Source organism: Cucumis sativus, chromosome 1 (assembly GCF_000004075.3).
Source record: "Cucumis sativus cultivar 9930 chromosome 1, Cucumber_9930_V3, whole genome shotgun sequence".
Classification (NCBI taxonomy): domain Eukaryota; kingdom Viridiplantae; phylum Streptophyta; class Magnoliopsida; order Cucurbitales; family Cucurbitaceae; genus Cucumis; species Cucumis sativus.
Window position 1 is genome coordinate 26,441,254 of NC_026655.2, and position 17,390 is coordinate 26,458,643.

The following is a 17,390-nucleotide window of genomic DNA, read 5'->3' on the forward strand; positions in this document are numbered from 1 at the left end:
ATTGCTACATTCTTGGTGGATTAAGCTAACATCCAATTAGTTGTACGCTTAAACATACATCAAGTTTGAATTGGAATTTTGACTTTCTCACCTTGCCCATCTTAGAAAATGAATTTATTATCTTGATCCTTTCATCTTCAACTATTATCCATGAATTATAATCATTGTGAGTTGTTATGTAAATGAGTATATGATCGAACCAAACTTTATTTAGAGTCATGTAGAGATTTGATATTTGTTTTGAGCGTAAATCTTGAAACTTGAAAAATAAGATTAGTATTTTAAAGAGACGTTTTTAAAAATAGCAAAATAAATTAAAATATTTACAAGTTTTAGCAAAATTTTGGATTCGATTAATGATAGAAACCGATAAACTTTTATCCCTATCTATCAATATTTTCATTTTGTTTATCAATGTCTAGTATTGATAAAATTTAAAAAATCTACTATGTGTTGTAAATAATCAATCAAATTTGCTATTTTTTTTATAATTCTCATATTATATTAGAAATTAGACTTAAAAATGCCAAAAAAAAAAAGTAACTTTCTCAATTATGATTACTATTTTAGATAACCATTAAAAAACTTGTTTTAAATTACGAAACTATTGAAAATATTTACAAATATAACAACATTTCATAACCTATCAACGTAGATATTGCTAAATTACATAGTTTACTAGTGTTTATCGACATCTGTCCGTAATATTATGTTATATTTGTAAATAGTTTAATTTATTTTGTTATATTTGAAAATAATAATAATTTTAATATTTGAAAGGAGCAGTAAAAAATAACAAATTTGATAAAAAAAAATATTTACAAAAAAATTTCAAATTAGAGACCAATGATAGAATCCAAAATTTTGGTATATATTTTAATTTAATTTTTTATTTTAAAAAATATGTAATAATTAATAAACCTTAAATCAAATATTAAAATGAATATTTAGTTTTTTTAAAAAAAATCAAACTGAAAACAAACTCAAATGAAATAATAATTCGAAGAAGAGAGCATTTTGGTGAACATAGCAATGGAGTTCACTCTCCAATGGAGATTTTGAAATGTGTTGGTCTTTCTCCCTCCTCTCCAAATCGTCTTCTTCCTTTTTCAAACCCGCTATTTTCACATCCTCTCTTCAGTTCACTTCCCTTCTTAGCAACTGCCGCCACCATCTTCACCTTTATCAAATCCATGGCTTCATGTTGCACAGAGCTCTTGATCAAGACAATCTCTTTCTCTCCCAATTCATCGACGCTTGTACCTCGCTTGGCCTCTCTTCATATGCCTTTTCCATCTTCTCAAACAAAACCCACCCCGATCTTCGTCTCTACAACACCGCCATTAAAGCTCTTTCTAAGACATCTTCTCCCATTAACGCCATTTGGCTTTACACCAGGATTCGGATTGATGGGCTTCGTCCGGATTCCTACTCTATTCCATCTGTTTTGAAGGCTGTTGTTAAGTTATCCGCTGTTGAAGTTGGGCGGCAGATTCATACCCAGACGGTTTCTTCAGCTTTGGATATGGATGTGAATGTTGCCACTTCTTTGATTCAAATGTATTCTTCTTGTGGGTTTGTTTCTGATGCTCGTAAGCTATTTGATTTTGTTGGTTTTAAGGATGTGGCTTTGTGGAATGCTATGGTTGCTGGGTATGTTAAAGTTGGTGAACTAAAGAGTGCACGTAAGGTGTTCAATGAAATGCCTCAAAGGAATGTGATATCTTGGACTACTTTGATTGCTGGATATGCACAGACCAATAGGCCCCATGAAGCGATTGAGCTGTTTAGGAAGATGCAGCTTGAGGAAGTGGAGCCTGATGAAATTGCAATGTTGGCTGTGCTCTCTGCTTGTGCTGATCTAGGGGCTCTTGAACTTGGGGAGTGGATCCATAACTATATTGAAAAGCATGGTTTGTGTAGGATTGTTTCACTGTACAATGCTCTTATAGATATGTATGCAAAGTCAGGCAATATAAGAAGAGCACTGGAAGTTTTTGAGAATATGAAGCAGAAAAGTGTCATAACTTGGTCCACCGTGATTGCTGCCTTGGCTCTTCACGGGCTTGGAGGAGAAGCTATTGATATGTTTCTTAGAATGGAGAAGGCAAAAGTTAGACCGAATGAAGTAACTTTCGTTGCAATTCTATCTGCCTGCAGCCATGTTGGGATGGTCGATGTGGGTCGTTATTATTTTGATCAAATGCAATCAATGTACAAAATTGAGCCAAAAATTGAGCACTATGGCTGTATGATTGATCTGTTGGCTCGTGCTGGTTATCTACAAGAAGCACAGAAACTGCTTCATGATATGCCATTTGAAGCAAATGCCATGATATGGGGGTCTCTTCTTGCTGCTTCCAATACACATAGAGATGCCGAGCTTGCACAGCTGGCTTTGAAGCATCTTGCTAAGCTGGAGCCTGGAAATAGTGGGAATTATGTGCTTTTGTCTAATACATATGCTGCTCTTGGTAAGTGGAATGAATCTGGTACGGTGAGGAAGCTGATGAGAAATGCAGGTGTAAAGAAGGCTCCAGGTGGAAGCGTTATCGAAATCAATAACATAGTGTATGAATTCCTCGCTGGAGATATGTCAGATTCCCAGGTACATGAGATTTATCATGTATTATGCAAGATAATTCTGCAGTTAAAAATGGCTGGATCGTATCAGGAGGAATGGAGTAAGTTTCTTGACTACCATGAATGATATGAATTGGCTTCAATATTATTCTTCTTTAAAGATATGAAAGAATTTTCACCTTTCGTCTATTTAGACTTCTTGGACTTTTTGAAAAACTCAAGATTTTAACAGTAACTTTTGAATCAAAATTGAAAATTCAGGCTTTAAGATATAATTTTTATTCAAAATACTTTGGATGGGGAATTCAGAGAAAATGACCTCGTACGAAGAGTCAACATGGCAATACTGCCCAAGTTGGAGAAGGGCAAGCAAGATTGAAGCTTCATAATCCAGCCATGGTAATCAAACTTCTTGATCCGACCCAAGTTTTCCCGCATTGTCAAACGAAGCAGTAACTATTTTATCTATATGTTATTTGTTAGACTAGCTTAGCCGAAATAATTTGGTATCAACAATTATCATTTCAAAAGTTGATGGTTCAATTCTACCCCTAATTGTTATAAAAAAATTCAAAAGATCCCATGTTTTAGACACTTGCGGGGTCAAGGATCTCTTTTGTCAATGCATTATGCAAAGGATATGTCGTGTGTGAGCGAGAGACTTCGTTCATCATTTCATATTTGGACAAAATTCTTCAACCTTAAGGTACAAGTTATAGTTCAAGATCCAACCAGTGTGCTAATGTGGAAGTTAAAGTCAGATGGTTAGGGGAATTGGGATGTTAGTAAACTAATTTTGATTCGAAATTTAACCTAATAGAAATATTCAAATTGCTAAAAGAAAAAATGACTCCAAATTTATTCATTTAAATAAAAACTTCGTCATTATATACAAATAAAGAAAATTTGTGGTAAAAAATAGGTTCGAATGTCATTTTAATTCTGATCAAAGTTTAATTTTAATCTATATATTTCAAATGGCCTGATTTTAGTTTATATATTTGTAATAAATCTTAAAATTTAAAAAAATTACATTGATAACATGAACATTTTAAAAAAAGTAGTTCATGACATCATAGAGTTACGAGAGAGTCATCTTTTCTAAATTTGCTACTTTTACAAATTTAAAAATGTTATGATATGGGTTCTATTATCATAATTTTTTTTATTATTTTTGGTAAAGCCCATGAATTTAGTATCTCAAAGCTAATTTTTAATTACAAAAACGGAAAGTATGATATGTCGAAAAAAATTGAATTGACCAAATAAACCAAAGTTGTAAAAGTACGAGAGAGATGAATCAATTAAACCTACTAATTGATTGACTCTTATTCGTGGATATTGATTCAAACATGTACTAATATTAAAAATATAGGAACAAAATTCACATTATTAACCTCCATAAAATAACAACAAAACAGCAACTTAGTGTTTGTTTTGGTGCTTTTTCAAATCTTTTTTTAAAAAACACTTATTTTTGTATTTTGTATAAATAATTTATCAATTTTTCTATTTTAAAAAATATATACTTTTTTCTCTTAATTATTTAAAAACGATTGTTCTCTTAAAAAAGAAAAAAACTATTTCTTAAATGGGCCTGATCCTCCGTCATTTTTTTTCACAATTTTTAGGGTTAGGGTTCCTTCTCACCACTCTATAAAAACCTCCATATCCAACAGTTTTCATATTCTAATCTTCGGCAAACTCTTCAAACCTTCTCTCCTCGATTTTCATTATTCTTATGTTTATTTCTTTTCTCAGTGTTAGATCTCTTATGCTTTGAACATTTGTCTCTTGATTTGATTTTTTGTTTGTTGGATTTTCGTAACGGAGAAACAAGCCTAATATTGCAATTCTCTGATCTGCCGATATGGAAATCGATCAGAGAATCTATCATTAGGCGATACGGAAGGTCGGTATGCATACATCTTCTATGTATATTTCTCCCTTTAGCTCCGAATCTCCTCGTTCCTCTTCTTGGAACAGTAGGATGTTTTGGTGACAAGGTAGATACATTCTGTTATTCCTTCTGATTTCTTCGTTCTGATTTCCGATTTTGTTCATTTTTCTATCAATAGTTTCGTTGATGCATTCCATTTTTCTTTTGAATCTTCCGTGCTTGATATTGATTTCTGATTTTATTAATATTTCTAAAATTAGTTTCGTATGCCTTCCATTTTTTTAAAAATCTTTCGTGACTGGTATTGATATTGTCATTCCTTCTCATTTCTTTGTTTTCCTTGCTTAATTGGAACTGGTTTTTGCTGTTGAGGTTTATGATGTGAAATGATGAAAAAAATCAGACGGATTCCCAATGATAATTCATGATATTACAACCAGCTACTTCTGATCACATCAAAACTATTTTCTAGTTTCTCTTTGTTTCACTTTTGATTTTCCGCCCTTTTTATTTGAATGTAGGAAGGATTTGCTTGTTTTTTTCCCCACTTTAGTTTGGAATGACAAGGCCGGTGATGTGATTATAAATATTTGCTACTCTTGATGGATTTATCCTGTATGATGATCATCTAACCACCAAGATCTCTGAGGCCTTTCTAATTGATCTCCATTTTCCTCAGATGTTTCTTATAAAATTTTCTTCAATTTATTCTCAAGTCTTTGTAAAACTGAATTCAGTTCGTAAGATTTATGTTTGAAATCTTTTTCATATTTAACGCAAAATTTCAAATCAGGTTCCATTAGTCATTGCGACCATAGAAGTTAAAGAAATCAGAGAGAAACATAATAATAAACTCAAGCCCAATGACTATCATCACCTTTACACCTTTGAACTCAAATGAAACCATAGTCCATTGTTATGTTGAGAATAGAAGTTTGAAAATGTGTGTAGTTAATGTTCTTTAAGCTGAGAGCTAGAAGATTATGGGCATTGAGGATATCTTTGAATAGTATAGAAGATTAGGGACATTTTTGATGTGAAGAAAGTTTCAGTACGAATAGGGAACGACGGGGCCAACCCTTGAAAGGAGGGTAGAAGTGAAAGTGCCTCTTGGAGCATCAATAAACCTTAAGACATTTCAAATTGAAAAAACGTAATTGTAGATATTAGAAATTGGCTAGAAATTCCTGCCAATAATGAAAAAACGTAATTGCCAATATTAGAAATTGGTGGAAAAATGGGTTAGTTTTTGAAAAATGAGGACAAACGTATTTTTTTAAAATTATTTGAATGAAAATGGTGAAAATTTTGGTATTTTATTAGAATGTCACTAATTCATCTCTCGTTATTTATCAACAATAGTTTTGAAAGCACTTGTTTTTACAATCTTTTTTAAACTTACTCATTTTTTGAAATCAACTCAATAAATGTATTCAAATAAATGTTAGGAGTTGTTTGGCATAGTATTCAAAATTCAAATTACGGATCTTATTAATATATTTCTTTTACTAAATTAAATTAAATAAAAAAATGAATTAATAAGAAAAATTAGATATGCAGATATTTAATATTTATATATTTTAATTTTTTTTATTCAATGTAACGATTTATTATTATTATTATTTTTATTTTACTAAATTATTATTATTAATATTTTTATTTGTTTAATATATTTTTTAGTAACATATTTTGTTAATATATAGATTTTTTTAAAATATAGAAAAAATGCATAATTTTGATTAAGTAATAATTAAATTGAATTAGAGAAAAGTATTTAAATAAAAAATTGAAGATTGTTATATTTAAATATATATATAAAAGAAAGAATAAAATAATTTAATAAAGAAAGGTATTTTTACCATTTGAATGTTTAATATATATATTGTATTATATGTGGATATGTATATATATAAAGAAATAGTTAAATGTGGGATCTATATATATAAATAATGAAAAAATATAAAAATGTGAGACCTATATAAAAATAAGAAAAATGAGAAGTGGAATTCATCAACTTACCTATTTTTAGAAATACTTTTACACTCAACCTATTTTTAATATATCTTTTAAATTTTACATTATTTTTAAAAAAGATTATTACGAAGGATTGATTTATTTTTCCGACTCTTTTTTCACTATTTATTACTCTTCCTCTCCACTATTTCTCACTCTGATTATGTCATAATATAATAATTCAGTAATAATCAGTATCTCATACACTAAGTATAAGTACTTTTAAGTACTGTCGTACACTGAAGAACCATCAAATAATATATTTTCAATTTTGAATTTTTTAAAAAATCTCCATTTTAAGAATATTTTTTTGTTATTTGGTATTTTTGCTTTGTTTTTTGTTTACCATTCAACTATGTATGTATAAACCAATTTCGTGTATATACTAAAAGCATTGTTATAGTGATATTGTTAAGAAACAATCAATTTTATGAATATTTATGATAAACAAATCTATAAAAATGACCTAACCATCCTTAGCCAACTTCTCAATATTAAATTACTATAAAATACGACTATTAAACATTATAAATTAGTAATTTTAATTTTGTATTTAGCACTTTTGTCAACAAAGTTATTTTTCTAGTACATAAAAGCACTTACCATTTGTAGTGTTGTCAAAGATGGTTTATTGTAAAGAGGTAGTTGTTGGAGTTCAAAGTTAAAGGTGATTGTTGAAGTTGATTACCAAATGTGATTTTTGCCAAAAGTTTTGTCATTGTAGGTTGGTGTCGGAGACATAAGCTTAACTTCATCGAGCGAATGTGCTCATCGAAGATAGATCGTCAGTGTTAGATGTGAGAATTGTGGAGTTGGTATAATAACACTCAAACTACCATGTAAAGTCAGCAGAAATTAATATATTATACAAGCTTAACTCATCTCACATTGGTGTGCCAAACATCTCCATCAAATATTATTATTTGTTTAAAACTCAAAAGACGTGAAAAGATGAATTCAAGGCATATGAAGAGAGGCAAAGAGTTGTCAATCCAAACACATCCTCTAAATTTAAACGTTCAAATGAAGAAAATTGTGCAAAATATTCTTTATTGTTATTGAAATAGGATAACAAATCATTCATGAAATCTTTTGCCACAATATAAATTCATATAACATAACAGATTGTTTTAGTATTGAGAGTTTGTGCTCAAAAAACATATATCAATCATTCTTGTTGCAATACTTTTGAATAACTTACCCACTTTTTTTTTGTAAAAATCATGGTGGTGGTGGTAGCCTCTTGATAACTACCACTCTAGTTATATATTTATTTATGTGCAACATTATAGACTTAGATAATTGATTGCTTTTATGTAGCTCAAAACATGAAGCTTTCTTAATTCAAATAGTTATGTTGTGCACGTTGAATGGAGAATAACGTAATCTAAAATGTTACATCTATACAAAGTCGGTGAAACAATTTTTTTCTCAAAAATATTATATTTAAGGTACTAATAGTTGTATAATAATATAATACAAAACCAAAAAACCCTAAATCAATAAAGCATTCCTATGTTAAACAAATCAACAATACAAATGTATAAACTCTAACGTGGGTTAAAATAATTTATACCCTAAACACGAAAAAGTTTTTGTACCCAAATTGAATTATAGTATACACTCCCAAAACATACTAAAAGCTTTTGAATAGGTTCAAGCGGTTCGAGAAAATCTAAAATAGATTTTTTGTACCAAGTGTTTTTCCCCTTAAAATCTAGTTCGAAAGAAATGTCAAAGGCATTCTAAACCTAACTCTACCACGTACAATTTAAGGGTGGGGGTGTGCTGTGTACATTGATATCTTTTAACCACAACATAACAAAAGGGTTTTTGAGTCACATGAACAAATCATATTCAGTCAAAGTAATCCAACAGTACAAAACACAGATAAATGAAATGTAAATGTAAAATTTTTCCAAGTAAAAAAGGATTTTCCAACAGGGATTTCATCACTCTAGTGTTACTGTTAGACTTAATCCAGATGGAAGGGAAAGCCCCAAATTTGGAAATTATTTAAGATCAAAATTGCCAGAATAGGCATCCGCTAGCAGGGAATAAGTTACATACTCCATACCCCAATCTCCAGTTTATCATAGAGGAATCCCCATGTCCGAGACTTTCATTGCCCTATTTTCAAGCAAAGTTCTTTGACGCTTTAAAAATGTTGTCATTGAAGCCACCTGCGAGTATAGGTAACAGAAGAAAGTGATAAATGTGAAACTTATATTATATTTGGGATAGTCTCTCAATTTTTGTGATTGTGAAGTCAATTTGTATGAATTCATGAACTTGTTAGACAAAACTGAAACGTCGTTGTTTTATTAGACACCAACTTTAAATTTGTATCATAGTATTAGTAGATCTCAACTTCTAAGAGAAGGTTAAACAAAATTTAGGTATCTAACCCACACCCTTAAAAATTCAATAACTTTAACCGACAACTCAAGTCCCAGTCAATAATTTCTTCGGTCTCATTTGGAAACCATTTTATCTTCTTTACTTAAGAAATATGAGAAATTGAAAAGGCATAAGTTTACTTTTTAAAAACTAAAAATCAAATGGTTACCAAACGTTTAAAAGTGACCTTCCTCTTTAATTTTCTGCCTTTGAAATATAGGCTTGTTTTGTCCAAACGTGACCTTCATTTTTTATTTTCTGCTTTGAAATATAGGGTTGTTTTCTCCCTATTTTTCAAATATGGTTTTCACCTTCTGTCAAAGAAACCTTTGAAACCCTAATCTATCATAGAAATTATGTGCGGAAGCAGTGTTTATACCCTTACTTTTCAAAAACCAAAACCAAAGGTGATTTCAAACGAACGGGACCTTAACTTTATCTTAACTTGAAGTATTAAAATTTAGGGCCTGAACTGTACAGAATAAAATTCAGCTCTTGACAAGAAGGGAAAAAAAAAGAGTATAGCAGGCTGACCTCTGCTCGAAGTTTTAATGCATCCCTACCAGAAATTTCCCTCAGCCCATCCATCAAATCTGCACAATTTGAAAAAAGTTAGTACTTCACAAAAACTATTTGTACTTTTCCTGATCAAACCCCTCATTGTATCTGCCCATCACAGATGCCATACTTCAAAATGGATATTTATAACGAGAGGGAAGTATCTCAACATCCAATCCACTGTTATATGACTTATGTCTATAATTTAAGACGGTTGGACTATCAAATTAACAAGAAGACATTGAACTAGAGTAAAGAAAGAAAAGGTTTAGGACCAAATAAAAGTCTCTTAATCAAAATCATAAAGTAGAAACTAAGAGAACTATTAGAGTTTCATACAGCAATATTATATACACACCTGCAGCTTGGGCTTCAGCCTTGTAGATTGACCTTGAAAGACGTTGAATTTGACTTCCAGCATTCCTGTATGTTAAAATAGTCAGATTCAGAGAATCTAGTAGTACTAAACTTTTCAATGTTTTGACTACTACAATGCTTCTACATCAGCTCGTTGTGGCCATATTTCATATCCTTTTCAGCTAGAGCAGCCCTCTCAAGCAATTTTTTGCTCTCATTCTTCATGAGGTCCACTGAAAGGTTCAACTCCTTTACATGCTTCTCAGCCTTTAAAAAACTCGCCTGCCCAAAGGGACACAATATTAAACAATCAGCAATATTGAATAATTAACTAGAGAAATACAGTGCGGGGCAAAAAAAAATAATCAATTAGTCATGAATGCTGTCGAACTCAGATTATTCCAAATTCCAGCCCACTTGGCATACATACAATGAGAATGGATACATCAATAATTCGTACATAATCCAAGATGGGATATTTAAAATAAATAAGGCAAGAACCTCCTCAGTTTGAAATCGACCCAATGTATGGCGAAACAGAAATCTTCTTGGTCCTGCAGAGAAGAGCAATTCTTAAAATTTGAGGCTAATTTTACATGCACAAAAATAGAAGGAAAAACAAAACAAAACAAAGAAGAATAGGACTGAACAAAAATATAAACAAGGCAAATAGCAATCGTATCTTCGAAATCTGTTCTCCATATCTTAAATCATTGATTGACTTGACATAACAGTTGTCGTCATTTTGGTTTTGGATCAATCGGTAATTTAAGATGGTATCAGAGCATTGTGGTCGAGGTGGTCTTGTGCAATATTGTTACCTCTCATTTCCACTTATTGAGTCTTCTTCATATTTCAAACCCACAAATTAAGTTTTTTGGTCAATTGAAGATTCGGTGATTTAAGAAAATGTTTCATATTTCTCAAATAAATGAATAGTCAAGTGTATTTCTAGATGGTTTTGTTGAATTTGTTTTGTAGAGAATGAGATGTATGTGTAAATCTTTTTCCTAAGTGAGGTGCTCTTTTTAATTTTCTGAAGGGCTATTTATAATTCTCAATTCTATTGATTGTAAGGAAGATCTATGGATACTCCTGAACAGAACACTGCACTTCGTAACTTTTCGTTACTTTAGGGAAATTTTTGTTTTCATTTATAAAAAAACAAAACAAAATTTATAAATGAAAGAATAGAAGGGAACGGCTAGCTCTCAAACAAAACCAAGGAAGCTACATGAAGGCTCTTAAATTGGCAACAATACTGGTGCTGATGTGTGTTTGATTTGATTTCAATTGGCAATCACTAAACCCCTGTTTGGAACCTCAGAATTTGGAAAGATTTGAAATCCGTTCTGATTTAAAATGAAATCAAGTATTTGATTGCAAAAGAAAATCAAAGAATTTAAAATCATAACAGATTTCAAAATTTGTTTTTTTCCAAAAATATTTCCATATCAAAATGGTCGGATTTGTCAAGATTTTAGTCCTTGAAAAACAATTTTCCAATTTTACCCTCATGTTTCTACGTCCTATATGCATCTATGGCTTCTTCAAACTCATCCCATCTAATTGAGCATAAACCTGATCTATACAAACAAAACAAAAATAAATAAATCGATCAAGAAAGGGAATCTAAAATATTAGAAAATAGATCTGGTAATATAAACTAAATATGGAAGTTTTCTTCTTCTTATTTTTTTTATCCAAGAAATCCTGCTGTGACGATGGTGTTAGACAAAAACGGCGAGGGGCAAAGGGTACAAGATGTATATTATTGTTCTTAATGAAAACTTGGAAATTGGGTTTAGACCAAAAGAAAACAAAATAAACAAAAACCTAAAATCCTACCGCCTATGGAGAATTGGTATTGATGCAGCCACGGAGAATTAATACCCAAACAATAAAATTTAATTTCTCTGATCTGAAATGAGTTTGGTTCCAAACGTAAATAGGATTTTGAAATAATTTCCATCATTTTAAATCATACAATTTCAAATAATTTCTATGCAAAACCTAACATCAAACAAAGCACAAGAGGAAAAAGTTTGGACAAACACCATGGTGAAGCTCTGAAAAGAGATCCTCTGCATAGTTTGGCTCTAGTCAGTGATCTCCAATAGAGACATGTGTTTCTAACTGAACAACTCTGGCCCTTTCCAAGATCTACTTCTCAAATTCAAGGGGGAAGCAACTTTCACACATGGATGTCATTCGGATACTATTCTTTAATTTCTTCCAAAATTGAGATCCAAGAACTCTAAATATTCTAATATTACATCGGTGGTTATTTTACTTAGAGACAGATGTAAAGATTTGGGAAGGGGGAAATAAATACCCCTCAGGCCCTCATAGTAATAGCATGCACATCCTCCCAAAGGAGAATAGATCATTAACCAAGAATAAATTTGACTTTGATAGAATAAACTCTTTTTGAGGTTTCTTCTAAAATTGTTTTCTAAAAAAAATAAGAGAGATGCTTTAGAGGAGACAAAAAATTATCTGTTTAGGTAGGAATGAAGAACCATGCGCTTCTAACTGAACTAAAATGACAAACAGCACCTACACCATCCTGAATGACTCCCAGAGTCTTGGTAATAGGTAACTTAACTGTTGATCGCGTTGCCAGACACAAGAGTCTTGAAAACTTGAATCCCAAACCATATGGCATACAAGTTTGGCAACTAGACCAGGTTCTTATGGTTCTTTTTCATACTCTCTTTCCCTCTTCAAACCTATATAACATAACCCGCTTCTGATTATGCAAGCAAGTGAATTCAATCTAAAATCATGGATGACTTAATTTCAACAAACTCCTCCAAATGTATTCATCCAATTGATGTTGAATAGAATAATCGACTCAAGTAACAACATGACAAAGATGGCATGAAACTAAACCATTTCTTTGATAGATAAACAAGAAATTGACTTTGAAGAAGCTTGATCAATCATCCAAAGAATAGAGAAACCCAAAACACAACAGGTTCAAAGCCTAATACTAACTACTAACACTGCACAGAGCAGAACAGGAGGATCAGAAGTGGGATAGTTGAAATCTGTATTTAAATTCAACTAATCATCAGCTTTGGCATTGAAGAAAAGAATTAATACAACTGAAGCTTTCCAAGGAGCAACGTGGAAAAATGGGTGAAATAAAGTCCAATCGAGTTGTATTGATGAAGAACTTTCCTAATTCAAGGATGGAACTCATTATTGGACGCTAACTCATCCTACTTTCTGGTTGGACAGCCCTTCCCCTATCTGGAAGGAGACAGATTAAACCCTAGGTTGGGACCAACATGAACTAAGCGTAACTAAGCTCACCACTCATTGTGGAAGCTGCCTGAATGCTTTTTTGCCAAAGACTTTGAAACTAAAACTAGATCTAGAATCCAACAACTAAAAAAATAGAAAGTAATAAAAAAAGGAAGTAAAAATAGAAACAGGCACCCCAATCCACCTAGACAAGGCCATCACAAATGATTTTGTCGTGGTGTAGGTAGGTTTGGGATAATCCATTCAATCTCTACAGGTTTCTTTTCTATGGACCATAGGCAGCCGAGAATGTTATGTCAAAAGGGCCAACGACGACGAAGGAGTAGGGACTAGCTTACCTTTTTTATAACAGTAGGGGTGAAATCAAATGATTACGATCTCAACAAAGAGACAAAGTCAAGCAGGGAGCATACCTCGCATAATGAGAAGGCCAGCTGTAACAGCAACTCCAATTGTGGCAGCTGGGTGTTCCCTTGCTATCTTAAGCTCATCTACTCAGTGATATCATAACAAAAATAAATGTAATTGCATTATTAAATAAATATGTGAAAGTAAAATCAAACTTCTCTTCTTTGTATGAAAAGATACGAGATTTTAATGAATAATATTATTTGTATGAAACTTCTCTCCTTATATTGTGTAAGTGGAGAGATTTCTGAGTGAGGTTTACAGTAATTGTTTCCATTTGTAAACAGTGTCCGGAATCTAACAAGAGACCACAACTCACTCACAAATCGCTCCACTCCTATAAACATCCACATGTTACAGTTCACAGTTCTAGAATTCACTTTGTAGCTATTTCAACAAGCAAGGACTAGGGAAATATTCCTGTCAAGCCAATATAGACTTTGTTGAGGTTCTAAAGCTTGCAGATAATCAGAGAACAAGAAACATAAAAAGAAACCTGTAAGTTTGCGGAAAAAAGTATCTTCGTAAGTTTTGAACTGTGATGTTGCCTGGGGTACAAAATCCTGAAAGATGATTGCATTCATCTCAAAAAAGAATTATAATATGAGAAAGAACAAATACCAAAATGTATAACTTGAACAATTGCACAATCAGTAATAATACACTAATTGCGAAACACATAACTGAGCAAAAAATTGATCATCCATACACAACCATCGATAATATAATAAAGAGCAACAGGATCGGTGGATCACTGCACGTGCACAAGCAGCTAATGGGGCACATGATATCAGACACAAAAACCAAACAGTTATCAGTACCCAAAACCATTGATGAATTGTTAGATTTTGTTACTCCTGCATTAACCTGTGTATAACTTATCTTCTTAGGGCATCAACCCCATTCCTCAAAAATCTTTTAACGTTCTTTAATTTGTTGACCATCTTGTTTATTGTTGGTCTACAAAAAATCAATAATTCATTCGATCTCATAATGACATAGCGATCAACCAACATTTTAATGAATCTAGGATCTATCAACCTTCCAATTATAGCACCAAAATCTTTTGTTGAGAGGTATTATGTTGTATGGTAAATATCACATGCATCACAGAGAAAGCGGCAAGCAGAGCCAAAAGGGTGGGACTAATATCAGGATCAGAAGCACCTAAAAGCCAGGAAGATATGAAACCACGTAAATTTCTTTTCTGATCCTCTTATCACTAACCAGATCAAAAGAGCACTTCAATGTTTTTCATGATCCCCTTATCACCTATCAGAAATTCCGTGAGAAAGCAAGTAGAACTGTGGAAGTTTTGAGTCAATTGAAGGAATTAGGGGGGAAAATCTAAATGGTTTTATAATCTCAATGTTTTCCATCTTTCTTCACACAACCAACCAATCAATTAGTACAATAATTTGCTTCTCCGTTCCATCTTAGTTTTGTTTCAACTATTTTATCCAATTCCACATACTCATCGATCGTTCTCTTTAATAGATTAAGCAAACGTCCCTTTCCCACAAATCCCACATAAATTGGAAACTTCAACTAAATTATGATCAAACAAGATATTCTCCTCAAATTCCTAATGCCAGCTAAAATAAAGTCTTCGTACGAAATATAACAGATTTTCAGTATGAGGAGCATTTCACAGCATAATTGATTTCGATTCAACAGCTTTAAGCAATGTAGAATATGAACTATACACAGTACATACTACAGATATCTAATGAGAATATAAAATGAAAATTGGTTATAAAATTCGAGTAGGGAGAGAACCTGGAGGGAGCGGATATGGGAGGAAGAGGCCTGTTGGAAAGAACGAGCAGAGCGAATTGCAGAATCCTTTGATTGAACAACCGTGCGCTGCAGGTCCTCTGCAATTGCGGATATGGAAGATGGTGCGGTTACATTCTCAAGGGTTGGCTCCGGTTGGTGCTCCTCTCCGGCGCCCATTTTTCTCCGGTGAAGGGTGTTTCGGCTTCAACTATATCCTATACCGGCACCACCGTAGAAATTCCTATGGAAAGGGTTCGATTCTGAGTTCTGACTTCCCTACTTGCCTTTTTTCTTTCTCCCCTAAATGAATCTTATGAAATACATACACTCTTTCTTTTTCTTTCATTCATATTTTCAAATACACTGTGATTAACCAAAATGCATTCATATTTTCAAATACACTGTGATTAACCAAAATGTTTATAAATATATTTCACTATACATCAACCATTGTCTACAACGGCTTGGGTCGGGTTGACAGACATTCTTACTCGATTCATATTTTTGGTTGACAACTTAATTAATTTCTCGACCCAACTAAATCTGGTTGATTTTTTTTTTCCATTTTCAATCCAACCATCGTTTACCTGTGTGATCATTTAGCTTTCTTCCTTCAAATTTTTCATATGATCGTTTAACAAAATACAAGTAACTTTACTTTATTAAATAAATAATAAATTATTTATATATTATAATTCGAGTTGGGTTTGATTGAACTGAGTTTGTCTATACATGATACCCAATCCAACAAAAAAAAAATACATTTTAAACCCAACTCAGCCCGTGTTTTAAAGTAACCATATTTCGAGTTGTCAGCTTATTCAGGTTGGACTTACACTCCTATATTACCATAAACTAAAATGTATGTATATGTCATATGTGTATCTTATGATTGTTAAACTCAAAGAAAACCAATTGAGAGTTTTGGCCTCGACCTTATTCGATAAGAAATTGTTTTTGTTTTTGTTTTTGTTTTTTTTCTCCTGTGTATACTACACATGACTCCTTTTCATAGTCTTCAATCCACACATAAATTGGTTGGGTATTTATTGTGCCCTTTCTCGGTCTAAGAAACGAAAAATTGACAAAAGTATCACACGTTTGATTTTCTTAAAATATTATTTTTCCTTTTAAGATTTGAATTTTTTTGAAATATTGTTGATCTTAAATATTTATTAAATTCTTCCCTATTCAAAATTCAAAATTGAAAATAACTAATTTTTTTCTTTCTATAATCTCATATCGAACATTAACTATTTTTCTTGGGATCTAATTTTTGTATACCATTTCTCAAATCATTTTATCTGTGTTCTATAATTATGTTGACATGATTATCATAGGAAGCTTATTTACACCAACTTTATATAAAACTTGACAAGATTATGATAGAAAACGAGATTTAGGTGAAAGATTTTGGTTGAATATCTCGATATCTGGATAAAGTTGTACTAAGAAAGTTCAAATTTATGAAACAAATTAATTAAAAAAAATACTTAAGATTTGATGTAAGATTTGAATATTTTTCTTAAAACATAAAAAATCACCGTCGAATTTCTATCGAGATTAATCGAGAAAAACAATTTTACTCGTTTAAAAAGAAAATGTGCTACTGTTTATAATAAAATTTAGGACAAATCATAAGTTTTCATATGAAAAATACAAACAATTAAATTTGAAACTAATTAAAAATCTGGCACGTGTCCCAAATTAAAATTGAATATATAAATTAGTCAATTTTAATGATCACATATGTTTTCTCAAATTAATTATTTTTGTTAAATTAAATATTATTTAGTTAGGCTAAAGTTTAAGTCCATAAAAAAGATTAGCCCGGATGTTAAATAGAACTTAAATTTACGTGATTAAACCCATAGCGATAAACAATGATATGAAAATAGTAAATACTATAACAAACAATGATAAACATAAAAGAGTGAAAACTATAACAAATAATAAACACAACAATGTTAGCTAATGGAAGTTTTTTAAAAGAACAGCGACAACATCAATACGTGGTTATTATAATCTTAAATGTTATTTGCCCCAAACAGTCTCTAAAGAATTTTAAAAGTATAGATATTATATATATAGTTTTTTAAAAAACAAACAAATCCAACCA

General features: G+C 31.6%; 2 protein-coding genes, 1 long non-coding RNA gene and 2 other non-coding genes across 6 annotated transcripts; 4 read left to right on the plus strand and 1 right to left on the minus strand.

Moving 5' to 3' along the window:
* Nucleotides 1–987: 987 nt before the first annotated feature.
* On the plus strand, nucleotides 988–3,269 carry LOC101212155 (pentatricopeptide repeat-containing protein At5g56310). 2 transcript variants are annotated; one of them, XM_011661747.2, is made up of 2 exons: nucleotides 988–2,684; nucleotides 2,845–3,269. In XM_011661747.2, the coding sequence occupies exons 1-2, from the start codon at nucleotides 1,064–1,066 to the stop codon at nucleotides 2,856–2,858; spliced, it is 1,635 nt and encodes a 544-aa protein (XP_011660049.1). In that variant the 5' UTR covers nucleotides 988–1,063; the 3' UTR covers nucleotides 2,859–3,269. The 2 variants fall into 2 exon arrangements, with proteins under 2 accessions (XP_011660049.1, XP_004144134.2); XM_004144086.3 differs by having other exon boundaries at nucleotides 2,893–3,269.
* A 958-nt stretch (nucleotides 3,270–4,227) lies between these two features.
* Nucleotides 4,228–5,210, plus strand: LOC116401717. The gene is made up of 2 exons (XR_004214051.1): nucleotides 4,228–4,589; nucleotides 5,005–5,210. It is a non-coding gene; the product is annotated as an uncharacterized LOC116401717 (long non-coding RNA).
* On the plus strand, nucleotides 4,864–4,938 carry LOC116401852. The gene has a single exon (XR_004214256.1). It is a non-coding gene; the product is annotated as a small nucleolar RNA R12 (small nucleolar RNA).
* On the plus strand, nucleotides 5,050–5,135 carry LOC116401847. Its single transcript, XR_004214251.1, has one exon. It is a non-coding gene; the product is annotated as a small nucleolar RNA SNORD24 (small nucleolar RNA).
* A 3,089-nt stretch (nucleotides 5,211–8,299) lies between the features above and the next one.
* LOC101216418 (RGS1-HXK1-interacting protein 1) lies at nucleotides 8,300–15,671 on the minus strand. The gene is made up of 8 exons (XM_004144016.3): nucleotides 15,272–15,671; nucleotides 13,989–14,055; nucleotides 13,498–13,575; nucleotides 10,313–10,365; nucleotides 9,957–10,093; nucleotides 9,813–9,877; nucleotides 9,431–9,489; nucleotides 8,300–8,679 (listed from the first exon to the last, which is right to left on the minus strand). The coding sequence occupies exons 1-8, from the start codon at nucleotides 15,446–15,448 to the stop codon at nucleotides 8,590–8,592; spliced, it is 726 nt and encodes a 241-aa protein (XP_004144064.1). The 5' UTR covers nucleotides 15,449–15,671; the 3' UTR covers nucleotides 8,300–8,589.
* Between the last annotated feature and the right edge of the window lie 1,719 nt (nucleotides 15,672–17,390).

Bases quoted from the DNA above. Each gene is read 5' to 3' on its own strand.
- LOC101212155 (XM_004144086.3), top strand. From the start codon at position 1,064: ATGTGTTGGTCTTTCTCCCTCCTCTCCAAATCGTCTTCTTCCTTTTTC. The intron at 2,685-2,892 runs GTAAGTTTCTTG...TGGGGAATTCAG, and splicing joins ATCGTATCAGGAGGAATGGA to AGAAAATGACCTCGTACGAA.
- LOC101216418 (XM_004144016.3), bottom strand. From the start codon at position 15,448: ATGGGCGCCGGAGAGGAGCACCAACCGGAGCCAACCCTTGAGAATGTA. The intron at 10,094-10,312 runs GTTCTTGCCTTA...CCCTTTGGGCAG, and splicing joins GTCGATTTCAAACTGAGGAG to GCGAGTTTTTTAAAGGCTGA. The intron at 9,490-9,812 runs GTGTGTATATAA...CAAATTGTGCAG, and splicing joins GGCTGAAGCCCAAGCTGCAG to ATTTGATGGATGGGCTGAGG.